Below are 18,999 nucleotides of genomic sequence, written 5' to 3' on the forward strand. Positions count from 1 at the left end.
TATTGTGGGACTCAGTAATGCAAAGTTGGTGGCAGCAGTTTTCCAATGATGGAAAACGTGAGAGATTCCAAATTATTTTTTATTGTATTCACATCAATCATGCAGTAATCACTTGTTTTGTTTCATAGACGTTTATTTGAAAGTTCATAAATGTCCTCGGTCTGATGTACCGCGAAGAACTCATGCTGATTTCTAAAATATCACGCACTTGATTTTTGACTGTACAAAACTTTGAGCTGTCAACTCCAACTTTGACAGGTGGTACAAAACCTGGCAGACTATATGGGCAGCAGCCAATTAATCAAGCCGGCATTATCTGCATAAGTCAGCCAACAACCATCATATCCAGCTGACATTTTCTGCATTTCCAGCTGAATCTCAAGAGATTTGTTAGAAAGTTATGGAGACTTGTTATAAGGTACAAGCAATCTAAAGTATATGAGCTCAAAAACTGGTTAATATCTGCACAGCTTGAGCAGACCAACACAATTTGTAATCGGCCCCTTTTCAGTTCCACTCACTTCTCGTTAAGGGCTGGCTGAATTAAGACATGACCTTTTTCAAGTTCAGTACGGCTCCAACTTATTGCATGTAGACTGTCTAACTTATGGCTGAAAAGTGATAAGTAAAAAAAAAAAGTACATTTGACTTGGAAGTAGTTCCCCTTGTTAGCAAAATCAGCGAAATGCATGCGCTATGTTAATTCTCCATCCTCTGGCTGCTTCCTCTCTAAGCAGAAAGCGAGTGCTGGCGCAGGAGGGTTGCTCACTTGAATTTGCTGGTAGGGTCTTACTTTTTCTGAGGTTGGTGTTGCAATATTTTGCCCCAAACCTGAAATGTCAGTGGCCTCACTCCGGCCTTTAATGACTGACCACATGTAGCTTACCTCTTGGAAGATTTGCTGTTTAAGGGAAGGGTTTGACCCATCTGTATTCTACATTAAAACCTCTGCTGAGTAATTCCCAAAACCAATTAAACCATCATGTGGCACAAGCTGGCTACATGGTGACTATATTTTAAAATGACATTCAGAAATATGGAATAGGCCCATTCAAGTGTCCATTTCTTTCTTTCTTTCACTCGACTGAATCTCACTTTTGTGTCTTGCTTGCATTGTGTGGAGTGCCCTATCTAATTTCTCTGTGAATCTGGATAGGAAAACTATTTCCCCTCTTAAATTGCCTCTCAGTAATAATGGAAGAATTTACAGTGCTGCAACATTGTTATCGGCAATGCATTCCTGCAAGCTTAGTTTGTTTAAGATGTAGCATAGGCATTTTGACAAAAACAAGCTTTGGTTCATTGCTTTCTAAAAGACCCAAAGAGCAGGGAATGGGCTTTGGGAGGACAATGTATGTATGTGTCTGTGTGTGTGTGTGTGTGTGTGTGTGTGTGTGTGTGTGTTCCTGACAGTGTTTGTACCAACTGATATACGTTGAGTTATTTTTAATTTTGCTCACCCTGGTCTTTCCTCCAGCATTAAGCACCAACAATGATGATTAGTCCTAATTGCTTTTATGTGTCGTCCATCACTTTTATTTATGTCTGCATACAAATGTGAGCGCTTGCCTGCGCGCGTGTGTGTGTGTGTGTGTGTGTGTGTGTGTGTGTGTGTGTGTGTGTGTGTGTGTGTGTGTGTGTGTGTGTGTGTGTGTGTGTGTGTGTGTGTGTGTGTGTGTGTGTGTGTGTGTGTGTGTGTGTGTGTGTGTGTGTGTGTGTGTCTGGGTGTGTCTGGGTGTGCATGCATGCTTATTTATGACTCAATATCCACAGTGGCTACATCGACAATATTATCAGCCCCTCCTACCCTGCTGAGCCAGCCTTATCTGGAATGAGAGCTCCATCTCTCTCTCTCTCTCTCTCTCTCTCTCTCTCTCTCTCTCTCTCTCTCTCTCTCCCTCTCCCGCTCGCCACACACACACACACACACACACACACACACACACACACACACACACACACACACACACACACACACACACACACACACACACACACACACACACACACAAAGGAGATGACTGTATAGGTAATGTCAGAGGAGGATCGGCTGAGGATTGCCTCTCCATCACCAAGTACAGCACACACACTACACAGCCACATTCAAAAACAGACATCCTGAGCTTCCTGAAGACATTTTTTATTTGTTTTTTAATTTATTTTGATATTGTCAAGATAACATTGGAGGTCTTTTTGTTCTTATTCTACTTTCCTCACACTCTTTTGCTCTTAGCTGATTTCCCCCCCCCCCCCAAAAATTGTCAAATGTAATTGTTCTCAAATCTGGGGAGAGTGTAGTCAAACAACTTGTTTTGCTGTTGTTCATCAAAGATCCATTCATCTTCTGGGGGCTGAAGCCGATCAGGGCAGTTGTGCATGGACACGTTGTCAGTCCATCACAGAACAAACAGACAGACATTTACACAAATTGGAGTAATTAATTAACATAAACTTCCTGGGCTGATTGTAAAACAAGATGCAAACTCCACAAAGAAGGACCATCAAGCCAAACCTGGACTGAGACCAGGGAGAGTCACACGATGAAGTGAATCAATTGAAGAAATGGTCCTGATTTCTGCTACTCACTGGGCAACGTTGGCTAGAAAAGCTGAACACATTCTTACCTCTCATATTTAAAGTTCAGTCTCTTGTTAATGCCTCTAAAACAACTGCGCTCTTACTTCAACAGACGCGGGATCCTCAACTCAACTTCTCGCTGGACAGCTACTCCCATGTTTTCTCCGTGTCTTCGAGTGGAATCAGTCGATATCTCACGCTGGTGCAGCCCGTGGACAGAGAGACACAAGACTCCTACACATTCACGGTAAAGCCTCGGCATCACTGTGAGATAAAATGAGAGATATGTGTCTGAATGCATTTAGATCATTCCCATGGAACACTTGAACCTCTGAGGAGGAAAAAAAGACCCGAAAGGAGGTGAAAACTGGAAATAAGATTTGAAGAGAAGCAGATATTGGAGAGGAACTGGCAGCGTTTTCAGCATTTTAACTCCTTGCCTTTGCCTAATCTCAGGCCATTTTACAGGTAAGGGAAAGTGGAGATTGGAGAACATGCAGGGGATGTGAGTGGGATATAAAAGAGAAAGGGGTTAAAGAGAGCCAAAAAAAAAGAGAAAAAATTTAAAACAGGATGACACGTGATGGATAATTTTGCATAATCCTGAATGTTGCTATCATAATTCCAGTTTTGCCATTACAATGTACCTATAAATTGTTTGTGGTTTGGCCAGCTGGGTTTTTGTTGATGACTGCTGAAATGATCTCAATTAGTAGTGAATGCTTTTATTTTTCTTCCCAAAAATAGACACAGAATAGACCTAATATATGATTACTGCCTCCCTCCTTTTATTCTTCTGTCCAGCAAAGTGTCTCTTTGCCTTTTTCCTTACGCAATCACTCCTTTTCCCCCCATTTTCCTTATTTTGTTGCTCCTCTTGTTCATCTGTCATGCTTTTCTCTTGTTGCTGAGAGGGGTTGCCGATCGCCAACCATATCTTAACGTGTGCGTTCCTCACCGTTCCAGTGTACAGCATTGTTACTCCACACAGCAGCCTGTTATCTGACAAGCTCAGCCTGCCAATGATGTGCATGCGTTTGTTCACGCAGCATAATATGTCACCCGGTGCGTCCTTGGATGCGCATTGGGTAATTTGGAAGTTAGAGATGGAAAATGCAGAATGTGCGGCGCATTGATCGAGAGGCAGAGGTGTACAATAATCGCCAAGAAAGCCTTGGAGGAGACATTAAACTTGAGCAGGAGAGAGAACGAAGGGGGGGGGGGGGGGGGGGGGGGGGGGGGGGGGGGTGTAGAGGAATGGAGGAGTGATTTTCACTTGAAGGAGTCAATCTGCTTCATGGCAGATGAGCTTGTGAAGAAGATTGGCGGCGGTGAAGAATCACATTTTTCTGTTGGTGATCACTGTATGATTTCTTAACTAAGAACACATACATGTTTTGGCTCATCTTGGTGCAACTAACTGATTTTTGGGAGACAGAAGAGAGAAAAGCAGGTACTGACGACACAAAGTCAAAATAGCCATGACTATAGAGCATTGTAAAAACCAATATTATTGCATATACCAAACAGATGACAGCGTAAATACAACATAAAAAGGCTTTATCTGATGTATTTTATATAATAATTTGGAAGCTGAGCCATTTCAGAAACTGTATTTGAATTTTGGATTGAAAATACTTTTTTTTATTATTGGGGAAATTGGCAATGTCGCAGTGAAAGTTTGCTTTTTCGGAAACAAAGATTACATGTTTTGACTGATGGGAAGTAAAAATATTTCCATGTCTGCTAGTTCTACACGAAAGTGCAGCTCAGTAAATAGATCAGAAAAGTGTTGCGAAGACTGATGTGGTTCTGTATTATAAAAATTTTATATTTCGAGTAGTTTGCCAACACAGTTTCTAAACATTTTCCATCTATTTTGCATTCAATCAAAAGTACTGGATTGACTAATGGATCCTCTGTCTGTAGATTAAACAGGGAACCGGGCAGGACAGATAAGACTTATAAGATAAGTGTTTGGTTGCATCCACAGAAACATATATAAGACACAGATCACAGATTTAAAAAAAAAAAAAAAAAAAAAAGCCTGCCTGCCTTAAAGGAAACAAGAAAACGGACGATATAAAGATGTCAAGGACAGATTGAGCACATTGTCCGCCCACCTTCCTCTCCACCGGCATTCTCCAAATCATCGCCTTTTCTCCGAGAAGGGAACATCGTATTTCTGCCCAGTGGCCACATTGTTCTCTTTTTCTTGTGTGCTTTTTCAGCTATTAGCATCTGATGGCGTCCAGCAGAGCACTCCAGTCACGGTGCTGATAACTGTGTTGGATGCCAACGACAACACCCCGATGTTTCCCAACGTCTCCTACAACGTCAACCTGTTTACTGATATGATGCCGGGAGAAACTGTTTTGCAGGTGAGCCCCATAAAACAGACGTATTCATGAGAATTGCACCACATTTAAAGCACGTATGTTTCACGTTGTGTTTATTTCATCTCCTTTATACGTGTGTTTTTTGCAGCTTTCAGCCGTTGACTCTGACGCAGGTCCAAATGGCAAAGTCACCTATCGGATCCTAGCAGGAGACCAGGGTCACTTTGTGATGGACAACAGGTAAAAGGAGCCTCTGACACAACAATACTGTGGAGGCGCATTATAATTTTGCAAAAGTTGTAAAAAGGTTGTTTGTTTGCTGAGTGTTGAGTCTCGTGCTGTTTAGCTGACAGACTGCTTATTTACTGTAACATAAAGGCTTAACATAAAACCAGTGGGGTTAAGAAAAAAAAGTGAAATTGTAGTGTAATAAAAAATCTGATTTGTTCATTGTGGGCAACACTGTATAAATTCCCCGGGGATGGCAACAGGGAAAAAAAATTTCAGCTAAATCACTTTCTACCCATTTTATAAAGCCATTTTGGCTCAATTTTGTACATGACCAACATAATAGAATAAATTATACATATCTAATATAAGTCACTTTACACAGTCTTAATGATATCTGCTGAACAGTCCACATCGTGTTTCTTGACAAACTGATCTCATCAATCTTTTTACCATTTTTAACCCTCACTGTGACTCTTTGTTGTTGCCATTCCCAACGAAATTTGTTCTTGACGTCTTCGTCAATATCCCACACTGACACTTCTTGGTTTCGTCTTAAAAACGTCTTATTTCCATTGAAAATATTGCTAACAATCTGAAATCTGACAATCCACGAGCCATGTATCTGACTGAGGGAAATGAAACGAGCATTCTCATTGGTCGAAATCGTTAATTCCAATCACTGATCCGTTTACTAATTCTAAGATAATATTAATCTCCTGTTGTTAGCGAGACAGTAGTAGTATTAGTCGTAGTATTAGTGGTTTTGATATGATGTAATGGTAATCTAAGTTTATCCTCGATGATAGTACTAAAATGTAGGTACCTCAACAACCTTAAAACGTTTTCAACGGAATTAGACCAATCTGAATTTCAAATCGGTGGGAAGAAAATTTCCATCCCTACTACCCTGAACTGCAAAAAACTGGGTAGTGATGCAGTGAAACCAAGATATAGCCTCTTTTTTTGTGCACAAGCATTAGCATAGAGAATATAGTTTGAGGTGAGTTGGTGAAAAAGTTTGTGAAAGTTTGGGGATTGAGAATTGATTCATAGTTAGATATTTTCAGCTCAAAGGCTGAATTTGGCCCCCGAGCTGAAATGAGTGCCGCTGTAAAGATATTTCTTGATATAATTACTGTGAACTCAATGCTGCCACCCAGGCAAATCAGAGGAGACAAAGTACTAACAATAAAAACAATAATATTTTAATCTGTGTGCTGCCACTCGCAAAACTACATGAAAAAACTAAACTGTTCATTGTGCATCTAAATCAACAATGTCCTTTTTTGTCAAATCTAATGAAGGGAGTTGATTGCTATGTACAAACAAAAAACATATTTCCATTTAGAGTGTCGTTAGTGTTTAGATTTGTATTTTTCTCAGCAGCATAGCTGTGGTTAATATCTCATTTTGGGGGTAGAAAAAAAAATAAAATACGACGCACTTCCATTATGTCCAGCTTGATAGGCCCATTACTGTTTTCAAGCAGAGTGCTGCACTTTGACAATGCATTCCCATTTAAAACCATGAGAAACCTTTGTTTGATTAATGTGTGGAATTTCATACGCGAGAGGCTTTTTATTTAGAACAACAAACGCAAGATGAGACGTCGCATAACAGACATACCAAAGTACAAAGTATAACAGTGATGAATGCAAACATGTTAATTATGGACTGATGCAAATGACGGTAGAAACACTGCCTTGTTCAACAAATCCTCATCCTCCAACCTGCCGTTTTATAGTTTATGAGATGTTCACACTAGGTTTTTTTTTTCTTCTTTTTCAAAGCAATGAAAAATTTTATAAAATCTCCCAATTTAAAGAATATTCATCATCTCACAAAAAGAACTTGATCCCCACTTGATTTGTTCACAATTTGTTTACAAACTAAACTCAACATATTTTAGTATGTATTTGGTATGTTGCAGTAAATTACTATACGGATCAGGATTGTCAAACACACTTTAGTTGAGGCCACATACAACCCAATTTTAACTTGAAACGCAGTGCCATAAAAAAAAACGTTTTTGTTGTTGAGATGGAGAGTATAAGTGATGAAAATAGATTTTCATTTAAAAAAAAACAAACACATTACGACTAACAAGTGACTACAATCTCAACATAAAGCAATTTTTTATGAAACCTTCTGTTGCACGATACAGTGAAATGTCAGTGTTGCATCTCCAATATCTCAGCTCGGGTCTAAAAAACTTGTGTTTTTAAAAAAAAATCTATATTTTCTTTGACATTTTTAGAATTTGCTTGGTGGTTTGGCTGGTTTGGCACCTCTTACAGGCCGGTTTTGGCCCACGGGCCTTATGTTTGACACCCCTGATACAGATTCATCAAGAAATCAGTGAGAGTGTAATTAAAGAGGAAGTAGGTTGAGGGGATTCTAAAGAGTATTGCATTGAATGCTGAAATGTGTTGATTTGTTTCCACAGCAGCGGGGTCATCACTGTGGCGCCAGGCGTGGAGCTCGCGGTTGGACGCAGCTTTGCACTGACTGTAGAAGCTTTGGACAACGGGCCTGTTCCTGATAGAAGGTTGGACTCTCTCTCTCTCTCTCTCTCTCTCTCTCTCTCTCTCTCTCTGCTCCTGCACTCATTTCCTCTATCCATACCGAGCTTGAAAGGTCATCAGTTTTCTAGAAGTTTCACAGCCGGCTCGTCTTCGCCTTCTCCTTTTTATACCTCGTCTCTGTCTCCATGCACGGACCACTTTTTTTTTTTTTTTCTCTATTTGCATCGTGAACCATAGCCTGATATAACCATAGTCTCCCCAAATGGAAAGACGGTTGGTAATTAGTCCATTTAAGGAAAATGGGTAGTAAGTGTGGATATGATTGAATAAAATGTGATAAAAGGGTGCATCATTACCGTCAACTTGAGAACAGGCAGACAATTATACAGGCTGTGTTTTTGATGAGACACATGTGACACAGAGAATACATGTAAAAGAAATCGAATGTAATGAACCAGAGCCCATTGTGTTTTTAAAGACTAACTTCTTCATTCTTTTAGTCATTTCTGCTCTCCCGAGTCCTGCTCTTTGCCATTCATCTCTGCTCCATGAATTGAATCGCTAAGTGGCCATAATCTTTAGCACCTCACACCCCGAGGCTATTCCCCGACTCAGGTTGTTTCATGGAAAATGCAGCCGCTTCTGATATTTTGTAAACTCCCCGTGCATCGATTCAATAGCTCAGAGGAGCTAAATTATGAAATTTGAGTGTGATATTGGCGGTGAGAAGCAGATCCAGCCATCGAACCGCTCACCCACTGGAACACGGTCAGCCTACACTGCACCACAGATTGATGGAGCAGCTGCACTGGCAGGCAGTTTGATTCTTTGTGTGTTTTGTGCTGCGCCATGCCTCAGTTTGACTCAAGAAACATCACAGGAAAAAGGGACTCGTTACGGTTTTCTTTTTTTTTTTTTCCCTCTTCTGGTGACTGTCTCGACTATGTCTTTCGATGTGTGCTGTCCCTTTCATTGTTTCACTTCCAATTTTTTTTTCACTTTTCTTGTCTTGTTGTAAATCTTCAAATACTGAAACGCCATAAGGGAAAGTCTTGAATGTGGAAAAATTGGCTTCAGCGTCTAAAAACAAAAACCATGTAAACAGAAGTAAGGTACCTGCCTGAACGACTCCAACTCCACTGGGCTGTGCTTCTTTGTATTTTTGACCTGGGAATTCTTTCAACAAAAGGATAAATTAACACTACAACGTCCTTTCAGGAAGGACAAACAAGCAAAGTCGTTGATTTACAATTAGAAACTGCAGAACAAAAGCAACAATCAGTGGCAGACACACAAAACTCTTCAATCAAGAACTATTATCATGTGTTCTAATTAAACTTTATTGTCATTGCATACCTCCCGTGTAGAAATTAATGAGAAAAAGTGCTTCAGGAGAAACGATGCTATTATACAACATATGATTATTGGACTGCAGGTATGTACAGTCCATGCTTATTGTGATTGTGATGATTATTATATGCATTTGTGATTATAAGGGGATTTCTTTAAAGCTTTGAGCTGAGTTTTAGAGGAAGCCATAGAGCAACACTGAAGCCATGTTAGCTCCTCGGGTAGAATAAAGTGAAAACGTTCCTCCAACACTTGTCATACCAAACTTCAGACTGTCACTGCTCAGTAAAATGTTGGATTTCAACTGCCAGTCACCGGAATCAGACATGTCTGCTCTGTTCAGTGTCCTGTAATCAGCTTTGATGAGCCGTCTTGGTGATATGTATGACTATGAAAAAAAAGAAGTATTTGGAGATGTGAATGAGTATCATGCTATCGCTCACGTTCTGGATAAATGTTCCCAGACATCCATGCGAGTCACACTTTGCTGCATCGTAGTCCAAAAAGTCTTATTGTTAAGAGTTTCATGTTCATGCAAAAAAGAATATCTTGCAATGCATGTGATATCAACAGGTTATTAGCAAAGGTATTTGTTACTATAAGGTGATGTTATGTTTCTGGCTGGCTGTAAGACTATTTCTCTCTAAATACCAACATGCAAATCTTCATTATTTTCCTCTAAACACAAAACAGGAGCAGATGATTAGTCAGGATGGTGAGAACAGAGTTTCATTTTCTTTAATTCAAATATGTACACACATGAAGAGTTAATTAGTTAATTAGCGTTTGCATCCGTTCCTTGGGTCCAATTTTATTCAAATTAGCATCGTTTTTGTGTTTTCATTTCAGAAAAGTTTCATGTTGACACAGCGACGTCTTCAGATGGGGTCACGGGTAGCAGATCGTATTCACTCGCAAACAACGTTGATACTCCAATTGCTCAAAACAAAAGTGCCTTGAATGCCTGGAAACACAGTTTGCCCTGAAATTATCACAAAGTATCCGCAGTCTCATTCAGACAGTCCAGAAAGGTTTCTTCATCCAGTTTTTCCACAGCGACTTGTATTGTTGCAGGAGTGAGACAAAAAATAACTTTGCTGCATTTTTAAACAGATGTAGATTTAAGTGAAAAGTCACTTGAGGCCAGTAAATCTGCTCAACTGGTCTAATTAGAAGGTTTGACATTTGGTTTAATAATACATTTCTGAAAGCTCCAACAGGCACTTTCAAGAGTTTTGCTTGGCCGTGCTGTCAGTCTTTTGTCCTTTGCTCCGGGACAAATTAGGAAGTGGAGGTGCAAATCAGAGAGAAACTGCACTAATTAAAAAGGGAGTGATTTTATGAATTTTCTCATAACCTGAGCTAACTGCCTTTACTGATTTATTGTGCTTAATCTTTTAAGTCAACGCCAGGACATTCTGCTTGGTCGCACAGATGCAGTGGTAAAGTCCCAGTGCCTTTCAAGCTTCAATCTACTTTAACCCTTTCACTCCTGTCCCGTTGCCACCGACAGCATTTGGCGTAGGTAAACATTGCGGGCCAACAGAATGTTGATAAAGAAGTGACGTTGCCATGAATGCTTGCCCACCACAGGCCAATTATCCCTGTGGAAAACCTTTCTGACGCCTCCTGCTTAAAACCCAAAAGGTCATAAGGATTGTGAAGACCAGGCCCAAGTCCTAGTCCAATCATATTCCTCCAAAAATTCAAAAACGTGTGTCCATATACTAAAATGCCACATATTTGTGCCATTATACTCTCAGTGCCCTCGAGAATATAAAAAAAAAACTGACTGATAATAACAGGTGCAGTTTGATATAGAGGCAAATACAATAGTGTATTGCCATAAAATCAAACTCAATCCTGGGGTCCTATAGTTTTATAGTTTATTGTTTTATTTCTTCAAATTATCAGAAAAACTATGTGAAACTGTGTGAAAGTTCAAGGTCAAATTATATTATGAGTGTGGGGAATGCGCTCAGAAATAATTACACCTACTGTGATCATATATATGTATGTATGTGTGTATGTGTGTGTGTGTGTGTGTGTGTGTGTGTGTGTGTGTGTGTGTGTGTGTGTGTGTGTGTGTGTGTGTGTGTGTATATATATATATATATATATATATGTATAATTATCTGTCTCGTCTTCTCATTTCCATCAATATTTGTGAGCCAACCCAAAAACTCGGGTGCTCTCTCCTCTCGGACTTCCAGCAACCTACCTGCCAAATCAATACCGAACGTGAAACACTGCAGATTGAGGCGGTTCCAGTGATTGGCTCACAGATTGTCCCCAAATTTCCCCAGACCCCCTGTTTATCTCAGCTGAAAACATAACCTGCATAACAAATCAATATCTATCTCTGCTGCTGGGTTTGGAGAAAGTTTGGGTCAGGACCCAAAAAATGAGCTGTCTGCTTTTTTTTTTTTTTTTTTCAATGTAGAAAATGATAGACAGCTTTTTATTATTATTATTATTTCATTTGAATCTCTGTATTAGAGTATTATGTCTCCATATTATCAGTCTGGAACTTTTGTAAAACCCCGAAGATACATGTTTTATTGAGATTAGAAGAGCTTTTCGCCGCTTAGATAAATGCACCCCAGACAACATGCAGACAACAGCTTATGCTCATGGGTCTCATTTATACTTTTATCAAACTGGAGGCTAGGAGAGAAATGGGGACAACAACACTGAAAGAAGAACACTCAAATAAGATATTAGGTCACCAACCGCAGAGTGTAAGCCAGCATTTTTATTGTACATTTTAAGGTTTGCAGTAAATTATGGATTTCATACAAAATTGCTGATTTGTAGACCGAGAGGAGAGCAAATTCATTCAAAATATAAATTATTATTATTATTATTATTATTATTATTATTATTACTATTATGCTGTATCTTTATACTCATCCTGAAGTATTCAATTATCCTTCAAGAACATCTTTGGTTCAAGGAGTTTCATTGGAAGCATACTTCAGGTTCAGCCTCAATAAATAGGATCCAAGTAAATAAACTTTTAACAAAAATATCACAAGAGAACTCAAATGTAAACCCTATTAAGCAACACTTTTAACTTATTCTAATGGGGGGAAAACATTGTCCGATGATGGAGAGAGGCTTGTTTCGTCTGTGTGTCTACAGTTTGATCTAATAAGCGTTAACATTGTAGACATAAGTCAGAATCTTTGTAAAGACTCAGTATAAAATAAATACTTTGTTTTACACACAATAAAATGCCTTTTACTTGCAGTACATTTATTGATTTGCATGATATACCTATTTTTCTCCAATGGTACACCATTTCACCACAACATCACTAACATTGTAGGGATAAAAATCTTAATTATTTTTATTGTTTACTTGTTTGGGGGGCTGTTTTCTTGTCACCAATAAGTAAGCAGACAAACTATTAATGACCCAACAAAATTTTCCCGGCCTTTTTAGTTCACCATCTCAGTTCGACTGGCTGCTGCAGAAAACACATCCGCCATGTCTTATTCCGGCCGTCTTTACAGCTCTGCAATTACCAGTGTACAGTTTGAGAGGATAAGACATGAAATGAGCTTCGGGTTACGAAGAACGAGCAGCGACTCAGAAGGTGCTGTATCGATTAAAATCCCGAGTAGTTCATCAGAGAGTCATGAGACAAATGTGTGAAAGCTTTAAAGCATCCAGACCTAAAGTCTTTGACAGAGTGAAGAGAAGCAATTTTCCGCCGAGAGATCAAAAAAAAAATAAAAAATGAAGTGCACTCAGTGACAAAGCCGTTCACCTAAACCCACATGGAACCCGATTTACCGCGCCAGCAGTGGAAAGAGCGGCTTAAATGTGTTTATTTTTGTGTTATTTGTGTTTACAGTGGAGCTGAGTAGTGACTCAAAGGTGAGGCGAACGCCACAATGCTCACAAACGCAAGAGTGTCGAGATCGCACCAGTTCAGACAAGAATTTCTGGCATAAATGCAACCGTATGTGTGCTTTTTGTTCTGTGTAAGAGTGAAACATTCTGAGAAGTAATAACTTAAAAAAAAAAAAAAATAGAGGAAGAGTTTAAAAAAATGTTTCTTTTATTGGAGGACAGAGAGTTTTAGGAAAGAGCGATGGGAAGAGAAAGAAGACCCGGCCACTGTGGAAACTACAACTGAATAATCTCCAGTCAATCGCTTTTCATCAATAATGCCATCTGAATTACGTTAATAAAACACGGGCTTTCACTTTCTCCGGCAGCTTCCATTTTTCCAGCCTTTTCCCCGCGTCTTTATTTATTTATCATTGTGAACGTAAACACATTTTGTGGGTTATTGTTTAGACCCGAGGTTCTTTTGGTTGTTTTCAGTCGATGATCCAGCTCGAGTAAAGTTATTCTTTTAGTTCTCCCCCAGCTGAAACTCTTCGCTTCTCGCTCAGAGCGCGCTCACAAACAAAATCCCTGCGGTTTCTCCGCACCTCGAATTCTGGCTGAATCAGAGCTGATCTGAATACTAGGAAAACAGAAGTAATCAACTTGTGTTTTGTTTTTTCTTCCCAATAAAACTTTTAATTATGAATGGAGTGAATCCAAATAGCCAGATTGATTACATTTTACACTGGCAGTTTTATCCAGATGGTTTTCTGTAGGTCATTGTATGCTTCAATACTTCTTTTGAAAATAATTACTTAAGCAATTAATATCTCATTTGGTGTATCGGCTTTAAAGCTTTATGGGAGAGCCTGGTGACATTGATGATGCTGAAAAAGATTATGCTGAACAAATGTGAGTTTAAAGAGTTTTAATATATACAGTATGTTTTACGACATAAATTACCTTTTATAATTTTTTCTCGTTTTTCTTTCTTTTTGACTTAATTGAACATATTTTTGTTTGTCTTTTATGGGTGTTTTTACACTGTTTTAAGGTAACATTTTTTTATTATATTTCTTATGTATAGAATAGAATAGAATTTAATAGAATTACTTTTTTTAATGCCAGAGGGAAATTCTTAAAACAGATTTGCAAACCAATGGTGGCAGTTGTCATTGTAGACAATGAAACCAGTCATTGGGAGTAAATTGGGTAATTGCTTAAAGGTACTTCAATATGTCGGCACGGGGAGATGTGGAATCAAACTCACAACCCTCCGATTGAGAGTCAACCACTCTACCGACCGAGCAACAAATTCGGTACAATTCCAACTGATTGTAGGACAATCGTATACAGTCTCCCAGCTCTCAAACAGGACTCTTTGACGAGAGCGGCGTCTGATGTAACATACGCCATTTAAACATCACAGAACATTAAGTGAGCGATTGAAGTCACCTGGCATCCTGTGGCGACTGTGATCAAGGAAAACAATCAGGAGCTTTGCGTCTGAATGGGGCCGCTGATGTGACGAGCTGTAGAGGTCTTGAGTATTTAAATAAGTCCTATGCAGTCGTCCACAATGGCACCACAGGTATGAAGAACCTCACTTCATCTTCTTCATCAAAGACGATAACGCCCTCTCAGAAAAATGTCATTCATGCAGGCAGCGGTCTTGATAGATGGAGTTTGTCGCGGTTGAGACTGAAGATGAAAGCTAACGGGGTAACCGTGGCGATATTAAACACCACCACCGTCCTGCCTGCTTGCAGATCAGCTGATTGTCTCTTATACGTTGGCTTGCATTAAACATGAACCTGGAAATAGTTATGAGATTTTCTAGTTATGAGATTGTAGTGGTGCTTCCACCGGATGAGGAGATTGCAGTAACGGAGGATTCTGAATTGTGTATTTTAAGTCTACATTGCATCAACCCATTCTTTTTTTCCCGCTCCGCCTGCATGTTTCAATGTAGAACTCGACGTTTTGCATTGAGCGAAACACCAAAACGGTCTCGAACAGAATGATTAGTGCCGTACTATCTCTCCATTTTTTCCTCTCAACTCCAACTTTTCATGGCCACGTGAGCATTGGGACTCCACACGTGGTTATTATATGTGAGCCATGTTGGTGCAGTGTTTGGAAACAAACTAAGAGCCTGATCTACTGCAGGTTTGCACACATGAAACTTATATAGTAATGCACACAAACACATGTGGAAGCTGATCCACTAACAGGATTACATCTAAGCCATGTGAAATAGCACACACTATCAATTGAGTGCACTCGCTTTCATGAATATGAAGTATCAGTGTGTGCACTTTATGCTCATAGATTTATTCACAATGAACAATGCGATTTAGAATGTCTGAAAACGTTTGAAATTCCAATTTATTTGCTGGAAAGCTTCAATATCTTTGATGCCAATGCACACATGTTGCGTTACCACATTTCAGTGTAATCTATTTATTTGAGCATGCCATTGCAAAACACTTACAAACTAACAGAAATTTATCAAACTAACATTTGGGCCCTGATCTGAACTATCGTGCTGAGACCCTTCAGATGTGAGATGAGCGTGGAAATGTATCTGCTTCATTAGATTTCTTTAATCAAAGCATATGTGAACCTGTTTGAACCACATTCTCCCACATGGTTCTTTCCCAGCTCTTGCATTTATTTGTTGTTGGTTAGAATTGCAGTTATGGACAGAAAGTAGTCGGTGAATCTGAATTCAGTCACCATTCAGAACTGCATTATTATAGAGTTCATGATAAAAGACCAGACATACCAGGAGGCAAACAGTTTTTCTGTTAAGTTTTCACAGTTTTTGTAAGCAGCTATGTATGTATGAAATGTGTGAATCAAGCTTGTTGGACAGACAAATGTTTTTATCAGAAGTGAATTGAAGCATGAACAACAATATTTTTTTCCCCAATCCTTCTCTCTGATAAGACGATTGATCATAAGTATACTTCTCGACATCCGAACAGAATAAATCTAATAATCGAATTCCACCTCTAATGTCATACGATTGGATTTCATGACGTTCTAAACTTCATACAGGCCACACATCAGCTTGCGGCTGTACAAGAAAGGACACAGCAAGGGATACTGCTGTAACAAGATAATGTCACTCTGTACAGACATCCATCCATCTTCTAAACCCACTTTATCCAGATTTAAGGTCTCAGGGAGTTGGAGCCGGTCCCAGCTGACGATGGGAAAAAGGCAGGTACGCACTTTGGATGGGATCAGTAGTTTATTACACAGTAAACACAGAGAGGCAGAAAACAACCACCGGCTGGTTTAGAGTATCTTAGATATCTTAATCGGCGTAATGACACGTTGTGTAAATACCAAGAGAGATCATGAAAGCTCCACAATGCTGATAACTGCTGTATCACCTTCTTCAGACAAACGTATTTATCACTGGCCCCGTTCACACGGCAACCTTTCAAGTGAAAACGCATCGTTTCGGCCGCAATTTGAAAACTGTGTCTGTTGTTACGATGGATGCGATGTAGTTAGCGCGCAAGGCCACAAGCTGCTGCTGTCGTTTGTTTTTGTAATGAAATCGTATTTTACAAAACTTGCCGTTTCAGTGTCTCCAAGCACCTTTTGTTGTGTGAAAACCCAAAACGCAGCAAAAGTTTTACGATTTCACTGGAAAACGGCCCTCTATCGATTCAATTTGACGCTTTGTCTAAATCAGTCAGTGTTTCAGTGACAGTTTGAACTTAACATTTTTCCACATTATCAGTTTGAATTGCTGCGCCCCCTAGTGGTACATCAGCTAAAGCTTTTGGGGGGCCTCAGGTTCAACTTCCTGCAGGAGGGGCTTCGAGCATACAGGCTTGGCAAGTATATGGTGCAATCCATGATGACTGGAAAAGGGAGCAGGAAAACTATTGTGTAGAGCTGCTGGCAATAAGAAATACTACTTCTCTTGTACCAGGTCATTCATTCGAAATGTCTACGAAGTTTTTACTCTTGTATCTATTACACTGAAGTTTTTGCACGGAAGCTTAATTCATAGTTTTTGCACTTATACTAAATATATGCTTTGATAAAATAACTAATAGTTTTCCCAATTAATCTGTCTTATATACCGATCTATCCAGTTCAGGGTTGCAGGTTGCTGGCGATGCGTCTGTGGGTGAAAGCAGGTTCCACCATCAATAGGTTGTCAGTCTTTCACGGGGCAAACACAAAGGGACCACCAGACAGTCACATTCATGGAATATTAAGGCTATCAACTAGCCTGTTATTGAACTGTGTGACAAAAACGTGTAAATGTCGCATGGAAATACTGGCCCGTATTCAAACCCCAGACCTCCTCACTATGAGGGGAGATTGCAAACAATCAGACTACTGCGCTTCCCCTTATTGGTTCTACCCTCGATCTTGAATAGGTGGTACGTTTTTTTTTTTTTCTGCTGCTGCTGAAAAAGATGAAAAAAGCCCCTGCTGTCTACATAAATAGGTTCTTGAGAGAGCAGGATAAGTTCGTTAAAACACACAATAGGAACTTGAAGCCATGCAGAAAAGCTTTTGTTGAAGCGCCGCAGCAGGACTCTATCTAGTGTCTCTTTGTCACTCACACTGCTGCTGACTTCACACTCCTATTGATTAGATAAACACAGCATGAAGTGCAAAGAAGCAGACACCACTTTTAACTTAAATATCGGGTCAGTCACCCTCCCTGACACTATGCTCACACCATCTCGCTCCTTTTTTTCTTCTCATTGCTCTTCTACATTCATCTACTGCTGCTGCTGTTTATCTGCTCCCGTGCTGCAAGTTTTCCTCCATTTGTCTTGGTACAACCCCTGTCTGTCCGAGTTCCTTTTCTGCTGTTCTCTTTTTTTTTTTTTTTTTTTTTTTTTCATCCTCTCTCTCTCTCTCTCACTCTGTTTTCTCTGTGTCTGTCCAGGTCATCCATTACTACAGTCTATATTGAAGTTCTGCCCCCAAACAACCAGAGCCCGCCTCGTTTTCCCCGGCAACAATACAACCTGGAGATCAGCGAGGCCATGAGGACTGGAGCTACACTGCTTAATCTGCAGGTACACACACACACACACACACACACACACACACACACACACACACACACACACACACACACACACACACACACACACACACACACACACACACACACACACACACACACACACACACACACACACACACACACACACACACACACACACCTCTGGCAGATTTCCACTCAAGTGTAAACTACCAATTCGATAATAGATATTTATTTATTTATTTATTTAGACACAGTGCTTATACACTCACGTGTCCACCCACTATGTGTAGCTCAGATTTGACTTCAATAAGCCAACTTTTCCTTTTTTCCCAACGTAATTAAATCTTTTCACATATCTTAGCTTCAGTAGCTCCAGTTAAGTTTAACAATTTATTCATTAATTAATGATATTGAGGCATACGTTGTCGCCTCAGGTGACCATACGTCCTCTGTTGACCAGACATCTTATATTACAAGCCACGTGTGAGGCGTCCGAGAGGCTTTTCATAAATTAATGAACTTTTATTGCTTTTTAAAAAAGGAAATGTTTTAAACTGGCTGACAGGTTGGACAGAATACTACGGTGGTGTTGTGTGTGAAGTGAATCCCCCCAGAGGGTGCCTTGTGGGCGGCTCCACTGCGCGCACAAACAGTCAGAGATAATATAATATCCGACAAACGGACGTCGGGGCAACGCCGCTTCTAATCTGCCTACAAAATACAAAGTGCAACTTGGAAAAAAAAAAAAGAAAGTGCGGATATGTTTTATCAAAACACAGTCAGTGATATTTTGTTAAAGTTGGATTTTCCAAAATAGAAGAGTCATTCAGAACATTATTTCACATGTTATTCATTAGTCAATTAGGATTTGAAAAGAGACCTATTATATTTTTTAATTTTCATTTTCTATACAAAAGATTTTTTTCTATCCTTAATTCCAGAGAATTTTAAGAGCAGTCGAAGAGAGATTATTTAGGTGTAATAAAGCATGCTCAGCCTGTTTGAATGTCTGCATTTTGTTTATAGAGACAAAGCTAGAGAGACTGTTGTGTTGGGTTTTCCATCCATACAGAGGCAGCATACCTTTAATAAATTA

At 39.6% G+C, this 18,999-nt stretch overlaps 1 protein-coding gene across 1 annotated transcript in view; it reads left to right on the forward strand.

The window, feature by feature from the left end:
* Nucleotides 1-18,999, forward strand: part of LOC308123894 (protocadherin-15-like) — a gene marked incomplete at both ends in the record, with an annotated part of 180,180 nt that overhangs the window by 54,869 nt on the left and 106,312 nt on the right. Inside the window, 5 exons of the mRNA XM_080486619.1 lie at nucleotides 2,690-2,824; nucleotides 4,809-4,958; nucleotides 5,065-5,156; nucleotides 7,594-7,695; nucleotides 17,799-17,931. Coding sequence (XP_080342745.1) covers nucleotides 2,690-2,824; nucleotides 4,809-4,958; nucleotides 5,065-5,156; nucleotides 7,594-7,695; nucleotides 17,799-17,931 — 612 coding nt within the window. The remainder of the gene's footprint in view (nucleotides 1-2,689; nucleotides 2,825-4,808; nucleotides 4,959-5,064; nucleotides 5,157-7,593; nucleotides 7,696-17,798; nucleotides 17,932-18,999) is intronic.

This window comes from Lipophrys pholis (genome assembly GCF_963383615.2).
Source record: "Lipophrys pholis genome assembly, chromosome: 1".
Taxonomy (NCBI): domain Eukaryota; kingdom Metazoa; phylum Chordata; class Actinopteri; order Blenniiformes; family Blenniidae; genus Lipophrys; species Lipophrys pholis.